At 28.5% G+C, this 24,704-nt stretch overlaps 5 protein-coding genes across 22 annotated transcripts in view; 3 read left to right on the plus strand and 2 right to left on the minus strand.

Annotated features, from left to right (window-relative positions):
- p120ctn (adherens junction protein p120) overlaps positions 1-4,108 on the minus strand; it is a 47,448-nt gene extending 43,340 nt beyond the window's left edge. Inside the window, exon 1 of one of the 10 annotated variants that reach the window (XM_089178881.1) lies at positions 1,744-4,096. The gene's annotated coding sequence lies outside the window, so the exon portion shown is untranslated. Of the gene's footprint in view, positions 1-1,743 lie in introns of all 10 variants that reach the window. The other 9 variants (XM_089178882.1, XM_089178874.1, XM_089178880.1 and 6 more) reach the window with 9 other exon arrangements.
- A 339-nt stretch (positions 4,109-4,447) lies between these two features.
- LOC107071908 (uncharacterized) lies at positions 4,448-11,773 on the plus strand. The gene is made up of 4 exons (XM_015331339.2): positions 4,448-5,000; positions 5,370-9,251; positions 9,334-9,547; positions 9,679-11,773. Exons 2-4 carry the CDS (start codon positions 5,394-5,396, stop codon positions 9,864-9,866), a joined length of 4,260 nt encoding a protein of 1,419 aa, XP_015186825.2. The 5' UTR covers positions 4,448-5,000; positions 5,370-5,393; the 3' UTR covers positions 9,867-11,773.
- A 27-nt stretch (positions 11,774-11,800) lies between these two features.
- Syx18 (syntaxin 18) lies at positions 11,801-13,855 on the minus strand. 3 transcript variants are annotated; one of them, XM_089178887.1, is made up of 3 exons: positions 13,671-13,855; positions 13,455-13,488; positions 11,801-13,101 (listed from the first exon to the last, which is right to left on the minus strand). In XM_089178887.1, exon 3 carries the CDS (start codon positions 13,014-13,016, stop codon positions 12,039-12,041), a length of 978 nt encoding a protein of 325 aa, XP_089035013.1. In that variant the 5' UTR covers positions 13,017-13,101; positions 13,455-13,488; positions 13,671-13,855; the 3' UTR covers positions 11,801-12,038. The 3 variants fall into 3 exon arrangements, with proteins under 3 accessions (XP_089035013.1, XP_015186865.1, XP_015186866.1); XM_015331379.2 differs by having other exon boundaries at positions 13,455-13,578; XM_015331380.2 differs by lacking the exon at positions 13,671-13,855 and having other exon boundaries at positions 13,334-13,472.
- Positions 13,375-15,858, plus strand: epsilonCOP (coatomer subunit epsilon). Its single transcript, XM_015331381.2, has 4 exons — positions 13,375-13,514; positions 14,045-14,226; positions 14,714-15,202; positions 15,299-15,858. Exons 2-4 carry the CDS (start codon positions 14,122-14,124, stop codon positions 15,605-15,607), a joined length of 903 nt encoding a protein of 300 aa, XP_015186867.1. The 5' UTR covers positions 13,375-13,514; positions 14,045-14,121; the 3' UTR covers positions 15,608-15,858.
- A 703-nt stretch (positions 15,859-16,561) lies between these two features.
- LOC107071923 (poly(A) RNA polymerase gld-2 homolog A) lies at positions 16,562-23,654 on the plus strand. 7 transcript variants are annotated; one of them, XM_015331375.2, is made up of 12 exons: positions 16,562-16,986; positions 17,684-17,743; positions 18,504-18,779; positions 18,991-19,385; positions 20,008-20,189; positions 20,267-20,571; positions 20,699-20,867; positions 20,977-21,120; positions 21,196-21,324; positions 21,421-21,610; positions 21,702-21,817; positions 21,905-23,654. In XM_015331375.2, the coding sequence occupies exons 3-12, from the start codon at positions 18,594-18,596 to the stop codon at positions 22,066-22,068; spliced, it is 1,980 nt and encodes a 659-aa protein (XP_015186861.1). In that variant the 5' UTR covers positions 16,562-16,986; positions 17,684-17,743; positions 18,504-18,593; the 3' UTR covers positions 22,069-23,654. The 7 variants fall into 7 exon arrangements, with proteins under 7 accessions (XP_015186861.1, XP_089035011.1, XP_089035009.1 ...); XM_089178885.1 differs by having other exon boundaries at positions 18,633-18,779; XM_089178883.1 differs by having other exon boundaries at positions 17,684-18,779.
- The last annotated feature ends 1,050 nt before the right edge of the window (positions 23,655-24,704 follow it).

Consider the following 24,704-nt stretch of genomic DNA (forward strand, 5'->3'; position numbering starts at 1 on the left):
AGAGAGAGAGACAGAGAGGGAAAAATAGATAAATAGATAAATAAAGAAAGAGATAGAAATGCCAATAAAACCACAAGAATCTTTCGCAATCGGATTACTGCTTAAGAGACGATCCTAGTTCTTGTTCTCCTTCACAGTTTTACAGTCGCTCCTGTAAACTTTATTATTCCCGTCTGGAATTTCTTTTTCCTTTTTTTCTTTCTCTCTCTATCTCTCTCTCTCTCTCTCTCTCTCTCTCTCTCTCTCTCTCTCTCTCTTTCCGCAAAGTATATATACCTCCAAGAGTTTGGATACTTCGATGTCACGAACTTTAAATAACATCGTTAAGAGTGCGAACGTTATACTGTTTCTAGCTCGATATATCAGCAGCTCCTAGAGAACTCTTGGAGAGCAATTGGAAAGAAAAACAAGGACGAAATTCGATGAACTTTAGTATACAGTGTTACTATTAACTCTTTGAGTTTGCCCCTGATAAACATTCGCATTCAATTATCACTTTTCAAATTAATCATGATTCTTGATATTATGTTTCTCTAACTAACATCCTGCATCTTTGATCAAATATTCTCTGTTTTTTATTAATTCTCTGTAGATTTTAAAATCAAAGAGTACTCTATACGTATTTATGGGATACTCTGAAAAGAAACTATATCAATAAATTTTCATTCAATAAATTATTACTTTGTCATAATTTACTTTGATACTCTTACGTGATTTATTCGGTTAAATATTTGCAACAGGTTGCTTTTTGTTTACTGTTGCTTAATCATTAATATCTTTTAGCGTTGAACTTTTATTATCTTTTTTTAACTTAAAGAAGTAGATGATTCTTGTTCATTCATTATTTCTTTAGAATCGTCTGAGGTATCAAAATTGAAATTATTTTTCCTAGTTACATCGATTAGTAATATTTCTGGACTTTCAGACAATTCTTTTTCATCCCTAATTGACTCTATCATTATAATAGTGTAGTAGTGGTAATAATAATATGATGGTGTGGTGGTGTGGTGATAGCACTAATAGTAGTATGTAGTAGTATTCCTCTGACAGTACTCGTGACGTCATCGTCGTAAACGAATCGACGAGCACGTTGCTTCGTTTACTACGATTTCTCCTGGTGAATCGCGCTATAGCAGTAGTACTACGCGCATTCGTGTAAAGCCGTACATCTTCGGGAATCGACGCAACGATCGGGGACTATTTCGCGTGCGCTTAACTGATCGAGTCAAATGTATATATATATATATACTCTCTTTTCAATTAATCGAACAAAATATCGCCTCTAAAATTAAGAAAAGAAAACAACAACTGCATAAGTGTATATACATCTCCACCTACAAACATTCAAACTTATGATAATTAATATCGTTTTTGTTTCATATGTTTACGAAGTTATTCCGTAATAATTAAAACGACACACAAAAACCGGTTTTCTTTTCCGTTTCATTTTTATTTTTCCAAATAGAAAAAACGGAACAAATATACATTATGACTCAATATATAAAAATATATTTTAAATTGACTACATGTATTGACTATGTATATCTTTCTCGTTCTCGTTCTCGTTCTCGTTCTCGTTCTCATTCTCGTTCTCGTTCTCATTCTCTTTCAATCGATCTGACAGTCTCGCATTTGAACTCCCCGCCGTGCCGCCCTCTTTCCAGAGCGAGCTCACGCGCGCAAGGTATACGCAGAAAGGTAGAAAAATAAAAAAAAAGAGAAAGAAAAAGGGATGATGCTTACCTTTTCCAAAATTTTCTTCACGACGGGAGTTTCCTGTTACATTCCAGAGACTAACGTTGTTGTGTAGTAGTAGTAGTATCGTTACACCACCACCGTTCCTGACACGATTACCGTCTCGATACTCTTCTCTCGATGTTGAGATGATAGTCGTATGAGGCGCGGCCACTGCTTCAAGATATTTTCTCTTTCTCTTCCTCTCTGACTTTGATCTTTTTTTTTCTCTCTCACAACGAACCAGTCACCGAATCTCCACTATCCCATTCGAATTTTATTTCTTTGAATTTTGTCTCCTTTTATTAAGATATATATTAAATGTTTAAATAAGAAGGAGAGAAATAGAATTTTCTTTGAATGTTCTCTCACCGTATTCGAAAAGAAGTTAATAGAGGCGCGCGCGTGACTCAAATGCACGCACTGTGTTCTTCGGGTTGGTTCGTTGGGCGCGCGCGCGTGCGCACACGCTTGTGTATATATCTCTATCTTGCTTCCTCTCTCCTTCTTAATCTCTCTCCTTCTCTCTCTCTCTTTTAACTCTTCTTTTTAGATAAGGCCGTTTAACCGTACCTCGCACACAACGATCTAGCTAGCAGAGAACACTTAGGTACTTTTTGCTTACTTATACGAACGCATATACGAACACACACACACACATCCGACTACACCAATAGAAAAGACGCGCACGACCAACCGAATGGGCCGGAACTGACCCTCGTTCTTTTACAACGACGAATCTCGGAAAAACACGCTTCTGCTCCCCCCTCTCTTTCTCTCGTTCTCTAAATTTTTCTCTCTTTCCACCACCCTCTGCAACTCCCTCTGCAACTCCCTCTGAATTACCACCGACAGTCACTGCCACCGGCGCGTTATTGTTGCCTTTGCCGTTGTTGTTGCTGTTGCTGTTGGTGCTCTTGCTATTACTTTTCCTCTTGCTCTGACTACTCTTGATTTTTCTCCACTTACTTTTACTAATACAATTTCGAACCTTTCGTTAGCTTCGTCGTCAAATCTTTGATGACTCTGATAATGATGATGGTGTCGATTAGAATTGTACCCACCCTCGCCACAAGCTCCTCTCGAGATTCCGTACATCTCCCGAACACAACGTTTGCGGACTCTATTCTATCTTTTGAATTCTTTCTTATTCGTCTCTGAAGTGATCAAGGATATCAAACTCGTCTGGTCGACAGACGCCTTCTCTTTGACGCGGGTTCCCTTTGAAGGTTCAACGCACAGCCGTCCACTGAATGCCTCAATGGCCCATCGTCCATGGAGACGCACCGATCATGCCGATCGACGTCAACTTAACGCGTCCTTCTTCCTTTTTCTTTCCTTTTTTTTTTCTTATTTCTTTTTACGTTTCTGCGTCCTTCCTTCTCTCCTTCTCCTGTTCAATCACCGCCACCACTACTACCACCACTACCACCACCTCTTCCTTCTTCTCCTTCTCCTGTTTCTCTTACTCTACCTTCCGATCGTGTGACACACGATCCCAACCAGGCCCTTTGGCCCTCCGAAAGTCGTCGAGTCTTCTAATCTCGCGACACCGTACGCACCGTACGCACTGTACGTGTGACTTTTCGTAAGACAAAGATAGAAAAGCAGAACTACAGACACTCTTCTTCTTCTTTTGTTTCTTCTTATTCTTATTTTTATTTTTATTTGCTTATTTCTTTTTATTCTCTTTCTCTTTTATTTTGTTCCCACCGTCTTTGAAAAAATTACTACTACTACCTGTTATTATTATTACTATTACTACTTGTTTTACTACTACTACTACTACTACTATTACTACTACTACTACTCGTCGTTCTCTCGAATCATCGGGACCAAATGAACGCGTTACGCGCTGGCACGGCCCACGTCCTCGATCGAACCTTATAATACGACGTGATTTTTTGGGGTCGGCCACGCACACGTGCGACAATCGTAAAGTTAAACGACGGAAGCGCACCGAGCTTTTGTACCGTTTAAAGTATATTCCGCTTTTTTTTCCCTTCTCCCCTTCTTTCTCCTCTCTTTTTCACGGAGACATACCCGACTCGTCTCCTCCTTCGCCAACGCCTACACGATACACATTGCACGCAGAGCAACGACGCCCCTACACGCTGATGACAGCGGTTCTCAATTGACATTACGTGAATATTCTTCTATCCTCAATGTTTACTTGTTTCACCGGCAGAGCACGCCTCCCCTGCGTGGCAAATTTTAAAGAAGGGGGTGGCCAATGAACTCTATTGGTTCAATGATTTTAACTTAACTATTCTCGCTCTCGTCTATTATTGATACTAATACTACTTTTATTCTGAAATGGCATTATAGTATTACATATAAAATACACATCATGTTATTAAAAATATTTCTTAATGCATAATATAAATGAATTATAACAACAAAATTTTATTACAATTCAAATTTCCCGCGCACTCGTGCGCTTAAAACTGTGGTTTTTTAAACCACCAATCAACATTAAAAACAGTCTTGGAAAATAATTTATACATAACTATTATAAAATTTATATATAAAAGAAAATAAAATATACACTTTCCTTCATTTATTATTATTTAATATTAAGTCGTTTATATAATAATAAAAACAATTTCACATTGACAAAAGTTATATCGGAAATAACTAGCATTTGAATGAAAGTAACCAGAAAAGTTCCATTATTGAATTCATTAAATAAACGTTTATTTCTAAATATTTAATATTATAAAAAATCGATAAAACAATATAATTAACAAATAAACACGCTATAATAAATTGGACTTTTTCATAAAATCTTATATTTTCAAAACTCACTAGAACTTTTCTATTGGCTACTTTTAATATCCAATCAAGTAGCGTAAGAAACGGATTGAAAAAAACTATCTAACTTTACTATCTATGTTTATAAGATTGAAGCATAGCGTAACCTACGCAGTCGTAAAGTGGCGATGGCGTTTTGTGTTTTATATTCATTTGTGAATAAAATCTGGAATTTATGCGCATTTTATAATACGATATCAATCTATAATTATAGTTTTTATCTTTTCAAAGATCTTCGAGATATCATTGTTTCCTCGTTATAATATTATCGAAGATTAAAAATTAGGCCATCGTTATTACGAGAATCTAAAAAATATTAAAGAAGAAGCCTTCCTCATTAAGGGAACAGCCGGCGAACGTGACTCAGTTTATTCATCAAATGCAATATTTTCATGTTAACGACAACATATTATTGAGAATAGAAGTTGAGACAACAGATGCGTTAGATACTGGTAAGTTTTATTAATATTTATTTCTTTACAATATTTTATTATGCATATACGATCTTCCCGCCGTAACCTTTCATGCTTCGTAACAAGTAGTATTACTACCAACGCATTTTATAACTTTCGCCATGTGATCTCTCGTGTAAATATATACACATGTGCGTTACTTTTTTATTACATTTTTCATTTTATTTCTTATTTATTTCTTGTTTTTTCTTGTTTTTTCTTTGGTTTTTTTTTTTTTTTTTTTTTGCAATTACATAAATTTATTTCTCCCAATGCTGTAATAAAAATATTTAATTAAAAATTATAAATACAATTTTGAACAAAATTATTCTATACAAAGTAGTTAATAAATGAATGTTTAAATTATAGAATACGTACAAAGCATTCATAGAAATGTCTGATATAACAAAAATTGAAGATTCACTGATGGAAACACAGGAAACATACTTTGAAAATTCAAAAGATGATATAGATAATAGTCAGGATTTTCAACTTGTTGATACAGATGAAACAAATATGTCTAAAAATAAATTAGAAGAAATTCAATCCGAGACTGATAATTCAGAAACTAAAGGCGATTCTAATGCGCAGCAGAATAAATCTCTGGAAGATATTGCAGTTGAAGATGCAAAGAGTAAGGTAGAAAAGATAAGCGAAGTTGTTAGGGATGAAAAAGTAAATACTGAAGAAGATAGTTGTAAACTCGATAACCAAAAGGATGATACAGATGAGGAAAATGATATCATTGAAGGTACACCTCCTGATATGTTGTCTTCATCTAAAAAAGAATTTCATGATATATCAGAAAGTGGAAGTAGTCTTAAACGTAAAATGGATTCTCCTGATAATTCGGTTACTAAATTTTTGAGAAGTTCATCCTTGGAAAATGCATTAAGTTTAGAGAAAAGTAAATTTCATAGCAACGATAGTCAACAATCAAATGAATCAGATGACTCTCAACCAAATATTGCAAGAAATTGTATAATATCAAATGTAATAATAGAAGAAACTCAGGATGTAGAAGGCGAAGAACTTATGGAATCGAGTAAAAAAACTTCCGATATGATCTTAAATGAAGCCAAAGATGATCAAAACTGTGAATCATGTTCTGTACAGACATTATTAGATAAGAATGAAAACAATGCTAACAAACTTTTTGAAATAAATCAAAACGAAACTGTGAACAATCCTACTACATCTGATACAGCTGATAATGTAGTAACTACTACTACCACTGTTGCTACTGCGTCTTTTACTACTACTAGTACTACTCTTACTACTAGTACTACTGTTAGTACTACTGTTAGTACTAGTACTACTCCTACTACTAGTGCTACTCTTACTGCTACTGCTACTACTACTGCTACTACTACTGCTACTACTACTAGTACAAATGATACAGATAAAGAAAATACGTCAGATGCTGTATCAGTGACAAAAAAGGGTGAAGAAGAATTATCTGAAAGTCAAGAAATATCACTAATCGATGTAACCGGGAAGAATAATTTAAATCCTGATATATCAGACAATTCTAAAGAAACAAATGAACAAGATGTATGTACTTCTTCAAGTAAAAAAGATGATAAAAGTTCAACATCTAAAGATATCGATGAAGTTAATTTAGAACATAAGAACAATATTAATGAAGAAATAGTAGTAGATGAAACAATAGTAAACAAAGAGCAACCTGTTGCAAGTACTTGCCCAAATAAATCACGTAAGAGTATTGAAGTGGTTTATGATAAAGCAACTATGCTGCAGAATAAAAAAATTAGACCAACATTAGTTGAAATTGACGAAGATGGAGAAAAAATTATTTTAGATTCATCGGAAGAAAATTGTATAGGAAAAATAGGAGAAAAGGAAGTTTTTGATACTACAAATACTACAAATAATTTTATTAGTTGTTATGATAATACATCAAATAGTGATTTCAGTTATAAATCTATAATTAACAGTAAAGAATCATCAGATTTTAAATCTGATAAACATCATTTTAATGGAAGTAGTGAATGTAAGAGAAGTGATACAGATGGTACGGCAAGTGTAGAATCAGATACATTTAATAATGAATTGCCTTCTTCTGTTTTTAAAAATGATAATAACTTACTTTCTTTAAACAAAGAAATGAAAATATCTACTTCTGGATCTAAAAGGAACGATCATACAGATTTGATAAGTATAAGTGATAACGAACATGATGTTTCACTTATAGATGATAATAGTAATAGTAAATCTGAGTTAAATAATGCAAATTTACATACAAAAGTTTTACAAGTAGAAAAAGAATTTGGTATATATGTAAGATTAAAATGTTCTTTACGTTATGATGAAAGTACAAAAGAAATCGTGAATAAGGAATTAACAAGTGTTCATTGTGAACCCTTAGCAGAACTTTCATCCTTACGCTTAAAACAGGATGATGTTTCTGCTTCATTAGCTGATATTTCTGGAAACGATAACAAAGATAATTCTCCAGGATCTGTTAACAGTAATCCGCAATTGTTTCAGTTAAATCCTTCAAGACTTTCTATTCTTTCATCAGTTAGCTCTTCTAGCTCAGCATCTAGCGCTGCTTCTTTAATGAATAAACTTCGAGATCCACGTTTTCAACTACCTCTAGGTCCAGCTAAACATGCAAAAAAGACAGTATCTGGATCATCAGCATCACAAAAACAAAATCGAGATGAATCATATGAAAGATTAACTAAAGAATGGAAGAACAGTCATTTGTTAATTACAGCTATTTTAAATTATTTAAATTCAGAAGTCAGTATGCTTGATACTTTATATAACCTAAATAATGAAAATGATAGTCTTCAAAAAATAAGGTGTTCCACGCCAGAAGATCAAGAAGAAATAGTAATGCAAACAACTACTCCAAAAAGTTCGAGGAAAAATAGAGCGCCTAAAAGATCTCGATGTAAAAGTAATAAATCAGCAGCAGCAGCAGCAGCATCAACATCAGGTGTACAATCAAATGGAGATTGTAAAATTGCACAAAAAGATATAATTTCTATGCAAGAAAATAACGATACTCCTATTAGTAAAAAGAAGAGTAAAATAGATAAAACGAGTAGTGATACTCCATTAAGTACAACTGCTTCACTTACAAAAAACGTATCATATATTAATGATGAATTGGTTGGTAAAGAAGTATTTGCCAAATGGTCAGATAATAATTATTATCCAGGCATAGTTACAGAAAAGTCTAAATTAAAATATAAAGTCAATTTTTACGATGGAAAAAATAAATTACTCATAGAAGATTTTATTATACCAATACCAAAGACTTTAAAAGAAGGCTTATCAGTTTATGCGACTACAGCCGAGGACGATTATGGTTCCTGTGGATTAATAGTTGAAATTGAAAATCTTAATAATGATATATATTATTTGGTAGAAACAGATGAAGGTGAAAAAGTTAAAGTCCAAGTCAAAGACATCTTTTTGTCATCGGATCAAGCGTTAGTATTAAAGGAAGAAGTGTATGAAAAAATAAACAACCTTCCGGTTACGCCTAAGATTTCTGGTCAAATAAGTTTAGATAATATGATAGATGGAAAACGGCGTTCTAAAAGAATTGCTACACCTACATTATCTACGCCAAAATCTAAGATATTGGCTGGTAGTTCTATTGAGAAAAATATCAATATATCGGAACCCTCTGTTTCTGGTATACCTTCGAAAACTAAAAAGAGAGATTCTTCTGAAAATGAGAGTAAATCTAGCGATTCAAATTTATCTGTAAAAGATGAAAGTCTATTAAGTGGAGTACAAGTAGAAATTGTTGGTACTCCAAACGAGCAGATAGTGAAAGGACCTCAACACAGGATAAAAGGAAAATCGCGAAGTAAGAGAAAGGCTGAGAATGAAGAAATTGTTGCAGTTTTGGGTCCTATTCCAAACAACAATTCGACTTTATTTAAAGGCATGTCATTTATTCTTACTTGTGCATCGTTGGAAGTACTCGATAGGTATAGAGCAGATAATAAAGATTCTGGTTCTGAAACTGGAACAGAAAATGAAGAAGAATGGGTTCGCAGACCATTTGTAAGGGACAGATTGAGAACCCAAATAGAAACTGCAAAGGGAAAGATATATGACGATTTTGATTTAATACCAAAGGAAGAGTATAAAAACACTAAACTGATTACAAATGTGCCAAATACAACAGCTAAAAATTTATTGTGTCTTTCGGTTGGAATTTCTGCGTACAATCATAATTGGATTATACAATGTTGTCAAAAGGTATGTGTCAAAGGTATCAAATTATATTTATAATAAACTTCAAATATACTTGACTACTAATTGTTTCTTTTCTATTTTTAAGGACACGTTAGTAAATCCATCAGCATTTATGTTACCTGCTGGATGGAGTCTAGAAAAGGAATCTTATATTGAGAATTATGAGAGGCCTAATATTAAGCCGTTAGATCAAATAATAGTAATAATTCCAATTATAGAAACAGATAAAAAGTTTACATCATTTTGGCGCCAAGTATGTGAAAATGCAGGTGCCGTAGTTTTATTGGTGGATAGTTCAGGTATTATATCTTTCCTATTCATTTTCAAATTATCTCTTCATATTCTAGATTATTTTACGTACATATATATATATATAATGAAATAAAACATCTTATAATATCTATAATCTATAAAACATTGATGTTTATAGAAACTATGGAGAGATTAACAGAGGGCACAGTAGTTATTACTAATCGCAGATGTCCTTTATGGGCTGTTGCAAAAGCTGACGAATTGCAATTACCATTGCTATCTACGACATGGGTTACTCAATGTTTAATCGAAGGAAAAATCTGTGCATATAACTCGCAACTCCGTTACAAATACAATTATATGTAAAAATTAAAATCCTTCCTCTCCGACAAAGTGTTATTGACCATATCTGTAAGTACAACAAATATAGTTATGAACGAAGAATAAAAATAAAAGAATACATTTTGTTTATAAGTTTCACATTTTTTTAAATGTTTAATTTTTATGTATTCCTTCATATTTACGATTTGTTTAATGTATATATACACATAATATATTCTTAAATATATATATATGCATATATACACATATATATATTTAAACTGTATTTTTTATTAATTATAATTATTAAATCACTTTGTGAAATACTGTCTTATCATCAATCGTGCTAATATTATATGATATTTGGCAACATATCTTTGATAAACAATGTTTAATTTATCGATATAACATTATACAAAATTAATCAAAATGTTAAATATGTTATATTCAACAATTATTATGGTTTTATCTGTTTCTACTATATAAAAAGTGTGAATTATGGATAAAATTAAATTTATCCTTTTGTAATAGGTTCATTATATTTTATTACTTTTTTACTCGTTTCCGACATATAACAATTGTATATTATCATAAGTTTATATTTATTTTATACTTCAAAACAAATATTAACAAGTAGAGTAACATTTTTCTTTTATTTCTTTGAATTAATTCATAAATTATCGTCAATGTTTAATTTTGTTTTTTAATTATAAAAGCTTACATATAAGTGTCAACAAAAAAAAAAAAAAGAAAGAAAAAAAAAAAGCAAAAGAAAAGAAGAATTTGATAAATACTTCTCTGTATTTATGGTACTTACAGTGTTGGTATTGTTTCTCACAAAGCTGTAATATTAGAGTTTTGTAACATTTTGTATAAAAATAAAATATAAATATATATCAATTTTATATGGTGAACGAGTTAATTATAAGGAATGTTTATAATGTCTTCATTACAAATTGTGTGATATTGAAATGCAACAAACAGTAGATCATGGAACTGAATGAAACATTTATAATTAATTTTCATATAGATATACACATACGTATAATTTTACAATTTTTGTCTATCTATCAATGTTCTTTATGGTGCTTAATACCAATATGGTATTCTATCAAAACAGGAAGTCTTACAAAAGTGTCTTACAGATATCTGTGACATAAAAATAACACTCGTATTAAATCCTGTTAACATAAAATAATATATAAAACATGATCAATTAGTTGATTTACAGTGATACAAATCATTAATGTGATAAGTGTTAATGTAATAACCATAATATTCAATTAATGTGACATTATATTAAATAACATCTGTTTATAACAAATAACTAAATAGCATAATCAGATTTGTTTAAAAAAAAAAAAAAAAAAGCGATTACTTTTAACAATGCATATATTACTACACTCATCTCATTGTGATTTGTATATAATAAATTTGAATACACGAATGATTGTAATTGAAAAATGTATATTATCAAATTTGAACATTTGTTATATTTTTAATCAATGATTATGATAAAGTGTATTTTTTAAACACATAACACGTAAAGAAATAATGCTTATACATTAATTGTATAAGATATCATTGTATAAGACATTAATTTTATTTTATTTAATTATAATATTTACTTACGATTAGATATTAATTAAACTTACTATATAAATTGAGTATTGATGCTTTCTCCTAAAGTGATGATAAAACATATGTGCGAAACATATAAACAAACTATTGTAAAATGTTATTCTCTCCAATACTCAAATATTCTTATTTTTCTTTTTGAGTTATCTATGGTGCATTTCAAAATTGGTACATCGAGAATAGGTCCACATGTACCTATTGAATGTGTATATATAAATAAATATACGATTATTTACAATTTCTATTAAATAAATTATAGCCATTATGTAAAATATCTTTGGGATAAAATACAATGACCTATTTTGTCAACAAAATTTATTAATAATTCTATACCCATCAACTGAACATTCATTTTTTTATTTGTAAACATAATTTAAATTACAATAATTAGTATAATTAATTAATTTATCATTACAATTGTATAATTGGAAATGTTATAAGCATCTCTCATTGACAAAAATAATTATTTAATTACAAGTCTCATTATGTATTGTATTTACATTAACATTTATCTCATAGAATAATGTTTATTTGTCTTTGCTCTATCTTAATGTATTGTAATGTTTTAAATAATTTAATTTATAAATTATACCAATCAAGGAAAAGTAAAGAAAATGACATAACAAGTAGGAAAAACAAAATCCACACTCTAAGTCCAGCGTTCCTTTGAATAGCTTGTCGAATCTGTTCATTAGCTTCTTTAACATTTTCAGTAGATCCAACGACCGTTGTCATTAAACGATCAAGATCTTTATCTTGATCTAATACTTTTTCTGTAAATATTTCCTGTAATTCAGCTATATGAACTACCTTGCTTTCAATTTGTCTGACCTCCTCCGTTATTGTACTAAGTTCATTATACAATTGTTCATTTTCTGATTCAAACATTTGAATGTCTTCGGGTGACAATTCTTCATATAAAAGAGTATTAACATCTTCATTAATTTCTTGAACTTTCATAGGATTTGATTTGCTCGAATTATTTTGATTTTCTGTATTATTATTTCTTTTTACTGTTATATTTGAAGCGGACCTTTTATCATTATCCATCGATATAACTTTATTCGATTTTCCATCCAATTCAAGTTTAGAAATAGTTCTCATTTCTAAGGCTCGTTTGACTCGCATTGCTTTTTGTTCCGAATAAATTTTACAAACATTTTTCAAATAATCTTCGATCAATAATAAAACAATTTCACGATGTTCCATATTTTGTCTAGAAACTTCTGAAAATGCAATTTCTCTTTTTAATTCTTTAATAAGTTGCGAACAAGTACTCATAATTGTTTGTGCTCCTGCATCTATTTGATCACGATCCGCATCAGTCATACGTGGTATATTGGTAAGATAATTGGTAAAATTCAAATAAGCTTTACGATTTTCTAATATAAATTCTTTGAGTTTAGTTATTTGACCAACCACTGCTTGGGTTTTAATATAAAAAGCACTTTTATTTCTAGTCTTTTTCAATGGTTTTGTTAAACTAGGTGATCCTACATTTTTTTCCTGTAAACTAACAGTTTTAACGCAAGCTCTGAATAATATACTGACATCCATCCTTGATAATATTGCTATTGGGCTCGTTAACACTTTTTTATTAAATAAAAGTAATCCAGGTTATAGAATTATTTATATTTTATGCCTGGAAAAAGATATGTTTATCAAAATAATGATCACCTTTTCTCTGATGCATCATATACAAATATTTTCATTTTAAGAATCTATAATTTACATTGTTACATATAAATAATATTAAAAAGTCAATTGACTTAATTTTAGAAATTAATATTCAATATACTATTAAGATGAGTCAAAAAAAAAAAACAAAAAAAAAAAAAAGAAAAGTCATACAAGGATAATGTTCATTTTATTACCTATTCTTACAAATAAATTCTACTATAATATTTGTAATAAAGGTCAACTCATTTCCATAAATATATAACTTTAACAATAATTAACATTCACCAAATATTAGTCGTGTGAAAATGTACCAACCATATTGTGTTATTGTTGTACCGTCAAACATAACCTACAGAAATGTTCATAAGTTTGAAGGTAAGAAGTTTTATATTAAGTTGTGATATATAATATTATTGTGTAATTACAATCATTCACGTGACTACAATTAAAAAAAAAAAAACATTAATTTATTTAATCCATTTGTATTAATAAATTATTTTTATTATTATCATAAAAAATTGTATTAATTACTAATCGTTAATAATTTTAATGTACATCCGGTTGACGTATCTTGAATTTTTACTTTCAATTATTATAACTAATATAAAATTTAATATTTAAGAAGTTTAAATAAATAATACAAATATTATAAAAACACTATTAGATTTTCTAATTTACAAACGAGATGATTTAATTAAAATTTGAGAAGAAAATACATATAAAAATAAAAAAAAATAAATAATTTCATATATGTATATTTTTTTTATACTACATTATTATAATTATTATAAGAAAAGTGTTTAATTGATAAATTTATAAAATTTATAAAAAGTATTAATAGCAACATTAGGAAAATTAATATAATAACAATATAAATTTATTTGATGTTTATCATTTGTATCTAGGGACCCTGCACTCACAAAAATATGCAATAGCGGAGTGAAGTGGAAATTCTAGTAATATCTAGTATCGAAATGACAAGATGGCACGTCAGCAGCAAAATGATGTCGATGAGTTATTCGACGTAAAAAATCATTTTTATATTGGTAATTATCAACAATGTATCAACGAAGCACAAAAAATCAAAGTACGTAGATTATCTAATTTATGCTGGTATTTTTTTTTATATTGCCAATTTACAGATTATTATTTTGCTTTCGCAATCCATACTACTGCATTAGTGTAATTTATTATTAAGTCTACATTAATACTATTTTTTTTTACATGAAAGACAATATATTTTATTACATATATATATATATGTATATACATGTATAACATTTAATAATTTTTCATGACAATAATTATCTTTATCTTATGAATTTATTAATCAATATATTTAATCTCCCTGTAATGTTAAATGTTTAAAAAATTGCAATGTTTGTATTTCCATACTGTTTCTAATATTAAATTCTAAGTGTGTATCTGTGAAGACATATTTTTTTTTTGTAATAATAATAATAAATTATAAAAGTCATTGTTATACATTAAATGTCATATTAAATGTCATTATTAAATTATCTATAAGATTTTTACTATAACATATTTTGTATATATTTTTCTTTTAATTACAGCCTTCCTCACCGGAAGTGGCAATGGAACGTGATGTATTTTTATATCGTGCTTACATAGCACAAAGGAAATTCCGTGTTGTTTTAGATGAAATTAATAATTCATCGCCACCAGAGTTACAACCATTGAAAACTTTAGCAGATTATTTTGCTAATCCATCACGTAGAGAAACAATCATTGCAGAATTAGATCAAGCTGCAAATCACACTAATGTAGATAATCATAATTTTATGATCGTTGCTGCTACTATATATTATCACGAAAAGAATTTAGAATCAGCACTAAGAGTACTTCGTAATGTTGATCATTTGGAATGTTTAGCATTAACATTACAAATTTATTTGAAAATGGATCGGTTGGATCTGGCAAGGAAAGAACTTAAAACGATGCAAGAGAAAGATGATGATGCTACATTAACGCAATTAGCTCAAGCGTGGTTAAATATAAGTAGTGGAGGAGACAAATTACAGGATGCTTATTACATATTTCAGGTATTATAAAACATAAATGATATAGCATTTATTAAACAAATTAAAAACTGATCTATTCAATTATCGAGATAAATTATCATTCACTAATTGTTTCAGGAAATGATCGATAAGCATTCCAGTACAAGTATGTTGTTAAATGGCCAAGCTACTTGTTTTATCGGTCAAGCAAAGTACGAAGAAGCTGAAACTGCTTTACAAGAATCGCTTGATAAAGATAGTAATAATCCTGACACCTTGATCAATATGATTGTCCTTTCACAACACATGGGGAAACCACCAGAAGTTGCAAATCGTTATTTAAGTCAACTAAAGGATTCTCATTTGGAACATCCATTTGTTCAAGAATATCTGCAAAAAGAAATTGAATTTCAAAGACTTAGAAAACAATATTCATCATCTGCCTAAATTAAAATGCATTGAGACTTTGGCATTTCATGGATCGAGTAAAATACAAGTATTAATGAGAATATTGAATCAGTTTTTGAATAGAGCGTACTACAGAATGTAGACAATATTTATGGGACAAAAGGCGTATGAGATTTTGTCATGAGGCTTGATTGAATGATAGTAAAGCAGTTTGCTCTTAAGTAAGAATATTCTGTTTTTATATAAATTTCTATGACATTATCAAAGAAATAAACGTACATGTCCAGAGATTTTTCCAAAATTAATCTTTTTATAATTAAAAAAACACTATTGTGATAAAATTGCAAAATTAAAAACAAAAAAAGGAAAAAAAGAAAATCGTATTTAATCCAAATAAATTTAAAACACAACTCATGATAATAATAATAATAATAATAATAATAATGTTTTAAAAATAAAAGAATCACGTGTGGCTGCCATTTTATAGTACAGTCAATAAGATATTTCTGATATGCAATTTTTTCATTTTGCATGTATCATCTTTTTTATCATAGAAATTTACGAGTAGTTATATACATACATAGGTACATGCATATAACAAGTAAGTTATTGTACTATATATTAGTTTGCAATAAAGGAAGGCTACAAGCACTTTCTTTTTTATCTTAATATTTCATTGAAATGAAAAATAAAATATATAGCTCGTATACATAATAACAATTATAAAATCATAATTTCAAAGTCATTATCACTTTAATTTTGTTAACAATGTAATTAATAATTTTTATTTTATCTTTAACGGTAAGCATTAGTTGATTTTTATTATGTTTTGTATATTATTAATTTATCATTATTTATAATACAAATGATAGATAATTATTAGTTAATACATCATTACAATCTTATTTATTGTTTCATACATATATGGATGTGTATTTAAATGTAGAAGTTTGTAAAATAATTATAAATGTAGATAAAGAAGATTTTTTGGAAACGAAACATATCTCAGTCGGTATTTGAAAATTTGACCAGTAATGCTATCTAACGAGAATTATTAGAAACATGCAAAGCCAGTCGAGAAACATCCATATTACGTCAAAAGAATTCGAAAATTTAAACGTATAATCGGTATAATAGAAAGCTTAGGATCCGTGTAGTTTGCTCGTGAACGTTGTACTTGTTGCGCTTAAAAAGAAATATTCGTAACTCCCCCAAGCTCTCCCTACCTGCCTCAGTAACCATAAAATAAGAATAAAGATTAAATAAGATAAACGTCTCAAGAATTGAATATATTGAAATATTAAAATCGTGTTGTTTATAATATCAGTTTGAATTAACCGAAAAGAAAAAGAAAAGCTTATCGAAGGATGCATTGTTACATTAAGGACATATTATCATAACATGGCGACTGAAAGCAGGTATTTATTTGTGTAATCATGTTATTAGAAAACTTAGCAGCAATTTTATGGATGCTTTTGACAGCTTTGATTTTGCTTGTTTTTTTTTTTAAGTAGAGATTGATTTGCTATCGCTCGAACGTTTGTTGTAGGCATTTGTATGCTACATTAGTAAGTTTGAAAACGATCATTTTTAGATCTAATTTTTTTTTCTTGTTATTATTTTTTTTCAAAATCCTTTAGATATTTATCTCTGATCGAAAACAAGTTTCACGTCTGATAGGCGTACGACAAGCTGAAAGCCAACGATATTCTCATTTTTTTTTCTTTTAAATCGACATAACCTAAAATGTTCGATAAAAACTTAACTTCCAAATTTAGCTAATCGTAGGCTAACGAATGTCTTTTAAATTTATATCAAGAAACACTAACTACATTTTCTTGTCTTTATTTTAAATATATATTTTGATTGTACGTCATTTAAGAAATAATAGTAATAATTAGTTTCTCATATTTTATTATTATTGTGATTGTTAGTATTTTTTTGATATATTTTAGACAAAAGATAGACAAAAGATTTGCATGGTACAACACATTAATAATATCTTCAATTAGAATTTACATTTTATTTATTTATTTATTTATTTATTCTGGAATCTAAAAGGTAACATTATTAGAGGGTGTGTATTCTAAAATAGATATTTTTTTATATTTTCAGGGAATATAAAGGCTTTTGTAAATTATAGTTTAGTTAGGAGCCACTACACCAAAAGATCAAGTATTATTTGTAATTTAAAGATAGTAAACTAAATTCTAGTCAAAATTTATTAAACAGAAGGCCTCTAGAAAGTTTTCTTTGACAACACATTCCATAAACTAATCATAAACTCACAAAGGACATCAAATATATTTATATATACATACATACATATATACATATATATATGTATATATAAAGATAACAAAGAACAAGATATATGGGTTAAAATCAGAAATTTCATGGTTTATGATCATACCTTTTAACTTCTTATTATAAATACGATGCATAAATATTTATTGTGCTATTGTGGTTCAATATATTATTTAAAGAAATAAAATATTAAATAGATCTGCGCTAATTAATGTATATTTTGCTTTTTCTTGTAGATTGCTTATTTTGTTAAATACCATGACAAAATAGTATAGAATTAAATGAATTAGTTATTTTGATCTTTGAACATTTATTTCATTGCGAATCATTGTTTGTTTTTTAATGTTATTATTAAATATAGTATATACTTTGTTAGTGTAGTTCGATATATTAATGTGAATAGGAAAAATGAAACTCTAAAAAAGTAATTAATATAAATAAATATAACGGTGAATTAAGGATAATACGCTTATGTGAAAATAATAATAGTAATAATAGTAATAATAATAATATAAAACAAAAGTAAAGTTATATACCTTTATATCTTGTGCCTTGAATATATTAGATTATCGCTGTAAATAAAGTTGAATGATATATAAAGTTATTTTGAATTGGAATGTTAAAATAGGTACAACGTTCATTTGTAACACAATTTAGTGTTGCGTTAGAATTATCAAGAGCAAGCTTCTTCTTAGTGCTTTTTAATACTATATTAATTATGTATCACACTATGTATCCACCACAAATGATGGTGCAGATTATGGGTGGCCAACATGCAAACGGACAATATCTATCAACACCAACACAAATGGTACATATTAATGGTACAAATGTATTATCAACGGCAGACTATACGCAATATATACCTGATGTGTCTGGCCATAATAGACATCATATGATGCAGGTATTTCTTTAATGTTACATAGCTTTGTGTTAGAGGCTTTTTACGATATGGTTTATTATTTTGAATTTGTAATGATTTGTCCTTCTTATTATTTTACGTAATAACATTGTTTACAACTGCTTCGCATTGGTAGCCACATTTACATTACTGTCTCTTTTTTTTAAATTAATTTTGAATGAATATTTTGAAGAAATTAAGAAATACTTTCCAGACTGGAAGTTATCCATTGGAGTTATTGCAATTAATGGGTGTTGATATTCCTTCATTGCGGCACATAGATTATGTCAGTAATGTAGGTACTGGTTCGGGCTCAGGAAATTGGCCAAGGCGAATTATACCGCCAAATAATAATTCTCCGTTACAACCACTCCAGCATCTAAATTTTAGACCAACGAATAATAATTCAATAAAGAAACAACATTGGAGTAATAAAACAAGTAAAAAAAGTTTGTATAGAGAAAACTTTATGCATAATGATAAATATAATAGTGATAGTGGCTTTAGTTCCCGTTCTCCAACCCCCAGTAAATGTCAAGCTGATAGTAGCCAGAATGAAAGTTCAGATGAACGGGATTCTATAACATCTTCAATTGAACAAGGAATCAAGTAAGCACAGCAAACAAACATCTTTAACACTAGATTTACGAACTGAGCCAATTTGACTCATCTCCAATTTTTTTAATACATATATACAAAACTTACATATTATTTTTTTAAAATACATGTTGTTCTTAAGTTACGTAATGAAATATATTTAAATATTAATTCCTACCCTCTATTCAAAATCTTTCATTTAAACAATGTTTGTAAGTCATTAAAAAATATTGAACAAAACATCCGTAAATCTAGTGTTAACAATACATTGAGCGTCATGCGAATTTTTAAGTAAATCTTTGTCAGGCCAACGCGTGTTATTTTGTATTGAAAAAAAAAAAGTTGAACATCAGTCGCCAGTGACTTACCTCAAGAATTTCCTTAAGAATTCGCGTGGCACTTAACAACGTGTTTAACTCTTTCGCTTCAGCGTTATTGAAACAAAATATGATCGCTGCGTACGAAGCTCATTGTTCTTTCGTATTTGATCGTGTACTTTTTGAGAACGTATATATATATATATATATATATATACACGCTCTTCGGAACGAAAGGGTTAATCGATTTTATTTCTAATAAATAATAAAACAATGGCTAAATCTATAGAATAAAATAATTTACTATTTTGTTGTAGAAAGTTGCATAGAGTGCAATCAGACTATAGTATTGTTAATAATAAAATTACAGAAGAGGGTTTTATTCCAAGTGCTTCAGCACATCAATTTTATCAAAATCAACGACCTATTAATTATTATCCTGCTTTTTCAACTCCTAGAACATTACAAAATTATCAGAATAAAAGGAGGTATCAAACAGGTGATTAAAATATTATCTTATTTCTATTATTTATATTATTGTAACAGACACATTTTTATTTTATTTTAATCAAATAGAAATTGATGCATTGATCGTAGGTAAAGGTAGTCCGCCCCCTCCGAGATCTCAACGGGGTAAAAAGTTCACAGGAGTAATATTACCAGGTTACAGTATGTTTCCTAGGTATTATACTGCTCCAGATCGATTTCTTGCTAGATCTCATCTCGTCGAAGTCAATTATACTCCAGCTGATTTAATAACCGGAAGCACGTGGGATAAACTTTCACAGGACATTTGGAAAAAGTTTATAACAAATCAACAGACTGAAGTCGTTTATAGAAATAAAATGAATCTTTGGAAATATCTCTATGTTTTGATAAAGGTAAATATTCACAAATAAATATACTAATGGACAAATTTTTCTAATCAAAATATTTAAACATTAATATAAATAGCGAAGTAAGAAAAGTAATAATCTTCATTATAATAAATATTATTATTATTAATAGGGAACATTTCCAAAATATGGATTATTTTTGGTCGGCTCTACAATGAATGGATTTGGATCTGACAATAGTGATGTAGATATGTGCTTACTAGTGAGACATACAGAAATGGATCAAAGAAATGAAGCTATTGGGCACTTAGATCAAATATTAAGGTGTCTCAAACGATCTGGTAACATTTATTATGATTAATTTATTAATATTTCTAATAATAATATTTACACATCATTATTAGAATGAATTTAATTAAAAATAATTGTGTATCTTTTATTGTTTATTAGATATTATAACAAAACTTGTACTTATACAAGCAAAAGTTCCAATCTTAAAGTTTCACGATGCTATGCAAAATTTGGATGTCGATCTTAATTGCAATAATGCTGTAGGAATTCGTAATACTCATCTTCTTTATTGTTATTCCCAAAGTAAGCGTGCAAGTAAATGAAAAAAAATGGATATTTAAAAATTCAATATGTTGTTCATTTATATTTATTTTTCAGTTGACTGGAGAGTAAGACCTTTAGTTCTAATTGTCAAATTATGGGCTCAATCTCAAGATATAAACGACGCTAAAAATATGACAATTTCTAGTTATTCTTTAGTTTTAATGGTCATACATTTTCTACAATGTATGTTTTATTTGATCAAAGAATATATAATTATGTTTTAACAGAAATTATTTTAATATATCATCTTATAAAAGTAAATTTGTGATATATCATTAGGTGGCGTCAATCCTCCAGTTCTTCCTTGTTTACATTCTTTATACGGATGGAAATTTGGACCACACACGGATATTCATTCCATAGACATTAATGAAAAATTAAACATTCCACCTACATGGTTTTGTCCAAGTAATCGTCAATCTCTTGGGGAACTTCTTGTAGAATTTTTTAGATATTATGTCACATTCGAGTGAGTTATTTCTCACTATGTAATATTTTTAATATGTTTTTTTTTTTTTTTTTCAATATTACACATTTGATAATCCAAATTGATAATCCAGTTTCAGCCAATACGCTATTTCCGTGCGTTTAGCGCGTAAAGTATTAATCGAAGATTGTAGGAGAGCACGATCATTGAAAAATGATCCACATCAATGGAAATGTCTATGTATCGAAGGTGAGTGTGAGTGAGTTAATGTTTTAGCTACAAATTCTTTATATATATATCTATATACATTCACAAATTGTATATTTTACTTTATAGAACCATTTGATTTGACAAATACTGCTCGGTCAGTATATGATCCGGATGTATTTGCAAGAATCAAGCTAATATTTGACTGTACCTATCAAAAACTAAAAGAAGGTTATAATTTAGCTAGCATCTTTGTTAAAGTAAACACTATGTCATCTTATGCTATGACATAATGATATCCTAAATGTTAGTGCTATATGCGCTATATAGGATAATCAGGTGCTTCCACATATTTTGCATTAGCAATGGTCCTCTTTTAAGCTAGAGGTATTTTGAATATTTATCACCTAACGGTGTAAATAATGATATACACTGTGATGAAATAATTCTGAGCTCGTCTCAGTTTAAATGTGATAATAATTTAGCATGAATTCATCTTATTTTATTGATATCTATTAGGCATAAAACTTTTCTAATAATGTCCCTTTTTTTCTCCATCTTGTCTGAAATTATTTTCTATGCAAATCTTAAATTATATTCGTTATACATCTTCAATATCATTTCACTCGCTATTATGATCTATCATCATCATTATTTTGGTAAGATACTTGTGTGTACACTATTGAAATGGTTTTTTTTTTTTCATTATTATAAGAAAAAGGGATATAATATATAGACTGTGAAACGCTTCCTAAAAAAAAAAAAAAAGAAAAAAAAAACAAAAAACGAAATAAGAAAAAAAGTATTAGGTATGCGAAATGTGAAATGAATAAATAAGATCATTTTGAATATGTTTAGAAAAATTATATAGCGTATAACGAAGAGACATGTTACTTTACGTATATATCTTTAGCGTGATTATATGAAGCTCTATGGTGCCTTGTGTTTATCACTATTTATTTTTTTTTTTTTGTTTATTTATATATAAATAAGATCTTGTGTGGTGCCAAATTTATTCGGCAGTTTCATTCAAATTTGTAGTAGACAAATTTACGCAAGTATGGACAAGACTTACTCTGCTCGTGTGTTCTAATGTCGTTGGCATTAATCTACATTTAGAATAAAATATTCTTGAAATTAGTAATTTAGAAAAATTAAGAACAAAGTAATATATATTTCAAATGATAATGATAGTTAATGTTTATGCATTATGCAGAGAAAGTTCTACATATATAAAAGTAAAGTGACACTGTAACGAAATTGTGTTATTAAGCAGAGTAATATTGAAAGGAAAGAAAAAAAGGAAAAAAAAAAAGAAATACGAAGAAAGAAAGACTAAAAAAAAAAAAAAAACCAAAAAAGAACAAAACAAAAAATTGTACTTACTCATTAATATAAAACGTTACTGCCTACGATACAAAGTGCACTAGTGTAGGAAGTAACAATAGTTTATAAAGTATTATTTATTTTGAAACTATATTATAACAAAATAAAACCAAAAAAAAAAAAATCAACAAAAGGGGATAAAAAAAAACACAAAAGAAAAAAAATATTTTTAAAGAGAAAAAAATATTTTGGAAATAATAATAATAATAATAAAAGAAAAAAAAATAAAACATGTAGGAAATTAAATTGCGTTTATTATGTTTAAGTTCATCGCATTTTGTTAAAGTTAAGCTTAATGAGTACAACATAATAGTGATGAGATATAACATATTTTTTTATATCTATACAATGGAATTACAAGGACCTATTTGGGTTAATGTGTGGTGATATTATAAAAAGAAAACAATCATACTCTTCTTTATTATGGTGTATGCATTAATGACTTCTTCAACAATCGCATAAGATTTAATTAACTTTCTCTCGTTAATTTGCTTCTATTATATCTGATTAGGTTTTATTTTTCTTTTTTCTTATATATAATTGAATTTTTAATTGATATCTCAAACTCAATATACATTTCTATAATAACTTCAAAAACGTCGAATAACAAGATCTAATCAGATATGTGCGGTGGTACAAATATTATATCAAATATTTTCAATAATTATTCCTATATAAATATATATATATATATACGCACACACAAAATCACACACACACACAAATTCCTATATACGGATAAGATGGATAAATCTCAAGGCACCTATGTTAATTATATCCATTGTATAAAGTCTATTCGTATGTTGATATAAGCATATCGTAGCTTAAATTATTGCATCTTCTAAGACGGGGAGTTGCAACGAAATATTCTAGTTTTACACCCAACTAGTTCTCGTCTTTATTTAAATTAAATCAATGATAATATATTTAGACAAATTATATAAAAAACAAAAAACAAAAAAACAAAAATACATTAAATTTAAATTGCACAAAATCTTTCATAACAATTATAACAATGAAATATCTTTATTATTATAATATCAAATCTATTTAAACTATTTAAACATAAATTCTGGTTAAATGTAATTGCTCTACTTAACTGCTGTTATACTTATATTCACATTCATGTAATACTAATATTATTGACTATTATTTTATTTTAATTATCACAAACACACACACACACACACAAGAAAGTATTTCAAATTTAGTAAATTCTATAATTTTGCATTATTCTGATAATCTTTTTTTTTCTTTTTTTACTGAATAGCGTATACAATTCTGACCCAAGTGCTAAAGTATTTTCTAAAAGAAAAAGCAAATTAATATCTATATTTATATATATATATATATATATATATATATACATATTAATATGTATATATTATATGCATATCTATATATTTATAAAATATGAAAACAAAAAAAGAAGAACAAACTTGTACAAACGGTACAACCAAAATATGTAAACGAAAAACCATTTGGTATATAAAATTATTATTTTAAATTATAAATAGTTCTCATTCATCATACGTATGCAAAG

This window comes from Polistes dominula, unplaced genomic scaffold (genome assembly GCF_049000335.1).
Source record: "Polistes dominula isolate Pdom_NZ unplaced genomic scaffold, Pdom_raw_medaka contig_18, whole genome shotgun sequence".
Lineage (NCBI taxonomy): Eukaryota > Metazoa > Arthropoda > Insecta > Hymenoptera > Vespidae > Polistes > Polistes dominula.

Excerpts from the sequence above, each read along its gene's own strand:
- LOC107071908 (XM_015331339.2), top strand. The coding sequence starts at position 5,394 with ATGTCTGATATAACAAAAATTGAAGATTCACTGATGGAAACACAGGAA. Across the intron at positions 9,252-9,333 it reads TTATACAATGTTGTCAAAAG|GACACGTTAGTAAATCCATC; the intron begins GTATGTGTCAAA and ends TCTATTTTTAAG. Across the intron at positions 9,548-9,678 it reads TTTATTGGTGGATAGTTCAG|AAACTATGGAGAGATTAACA; the intron begins GTATTATATCTT and ends TGATGTTTATAG.
- Syx18 (XM_089178887.1), bottom strand. The coding sequence starts at position 13,016 with ATGGATGTCAGTATATTATTCAGAGCTTGCGTTAAAACTGTTAGTTTA.
- epsilonCOP (XM_015331381.2), top strand. The coding sequence starts at position 14,122 with ATGGCACGTCAGCAGCAAAATGATGTCGATGAGTTATTCGACGTAAAA. Across the intron at positions 14,227-14,713 it reads ACGAAGCACAAAAAATCAAA|CCTTCCTCACCGGAAGTGGC; the intron begins GTACGTAGATTA and ends TTTTAATTACAG. Across the intron at positions 15,203-15,298 it reads ATGCTTATTACATATTTCAG|GAAATGATCGATAAGCATTC; the intron begins GTATTATAAAAC and ends TAATTGTTTCAG.
- LOC107071923 (XM_089178883.1), top strand. The coding sequence starts at position 18,594 with ATGTATCACACTATGTATCCACCACAAATGATGGTGCAGATTATGGGT. Across the intron at positions 20,868-20,976 it reads AAGGTGTCTCAAACGATCTG|ATATTATAACAAAACTTGTA; the intron begins GTAACATTTATT and ends ATTGTTTATTAG. Across the intron at positions 21,121-21,195 it reads TCTTTATTGTTATTCCCAAA|TTGACTGGAGAGTAAGACCT; the intron begins GTAAGCGTGCAA and ends TTTATTTTTCAG.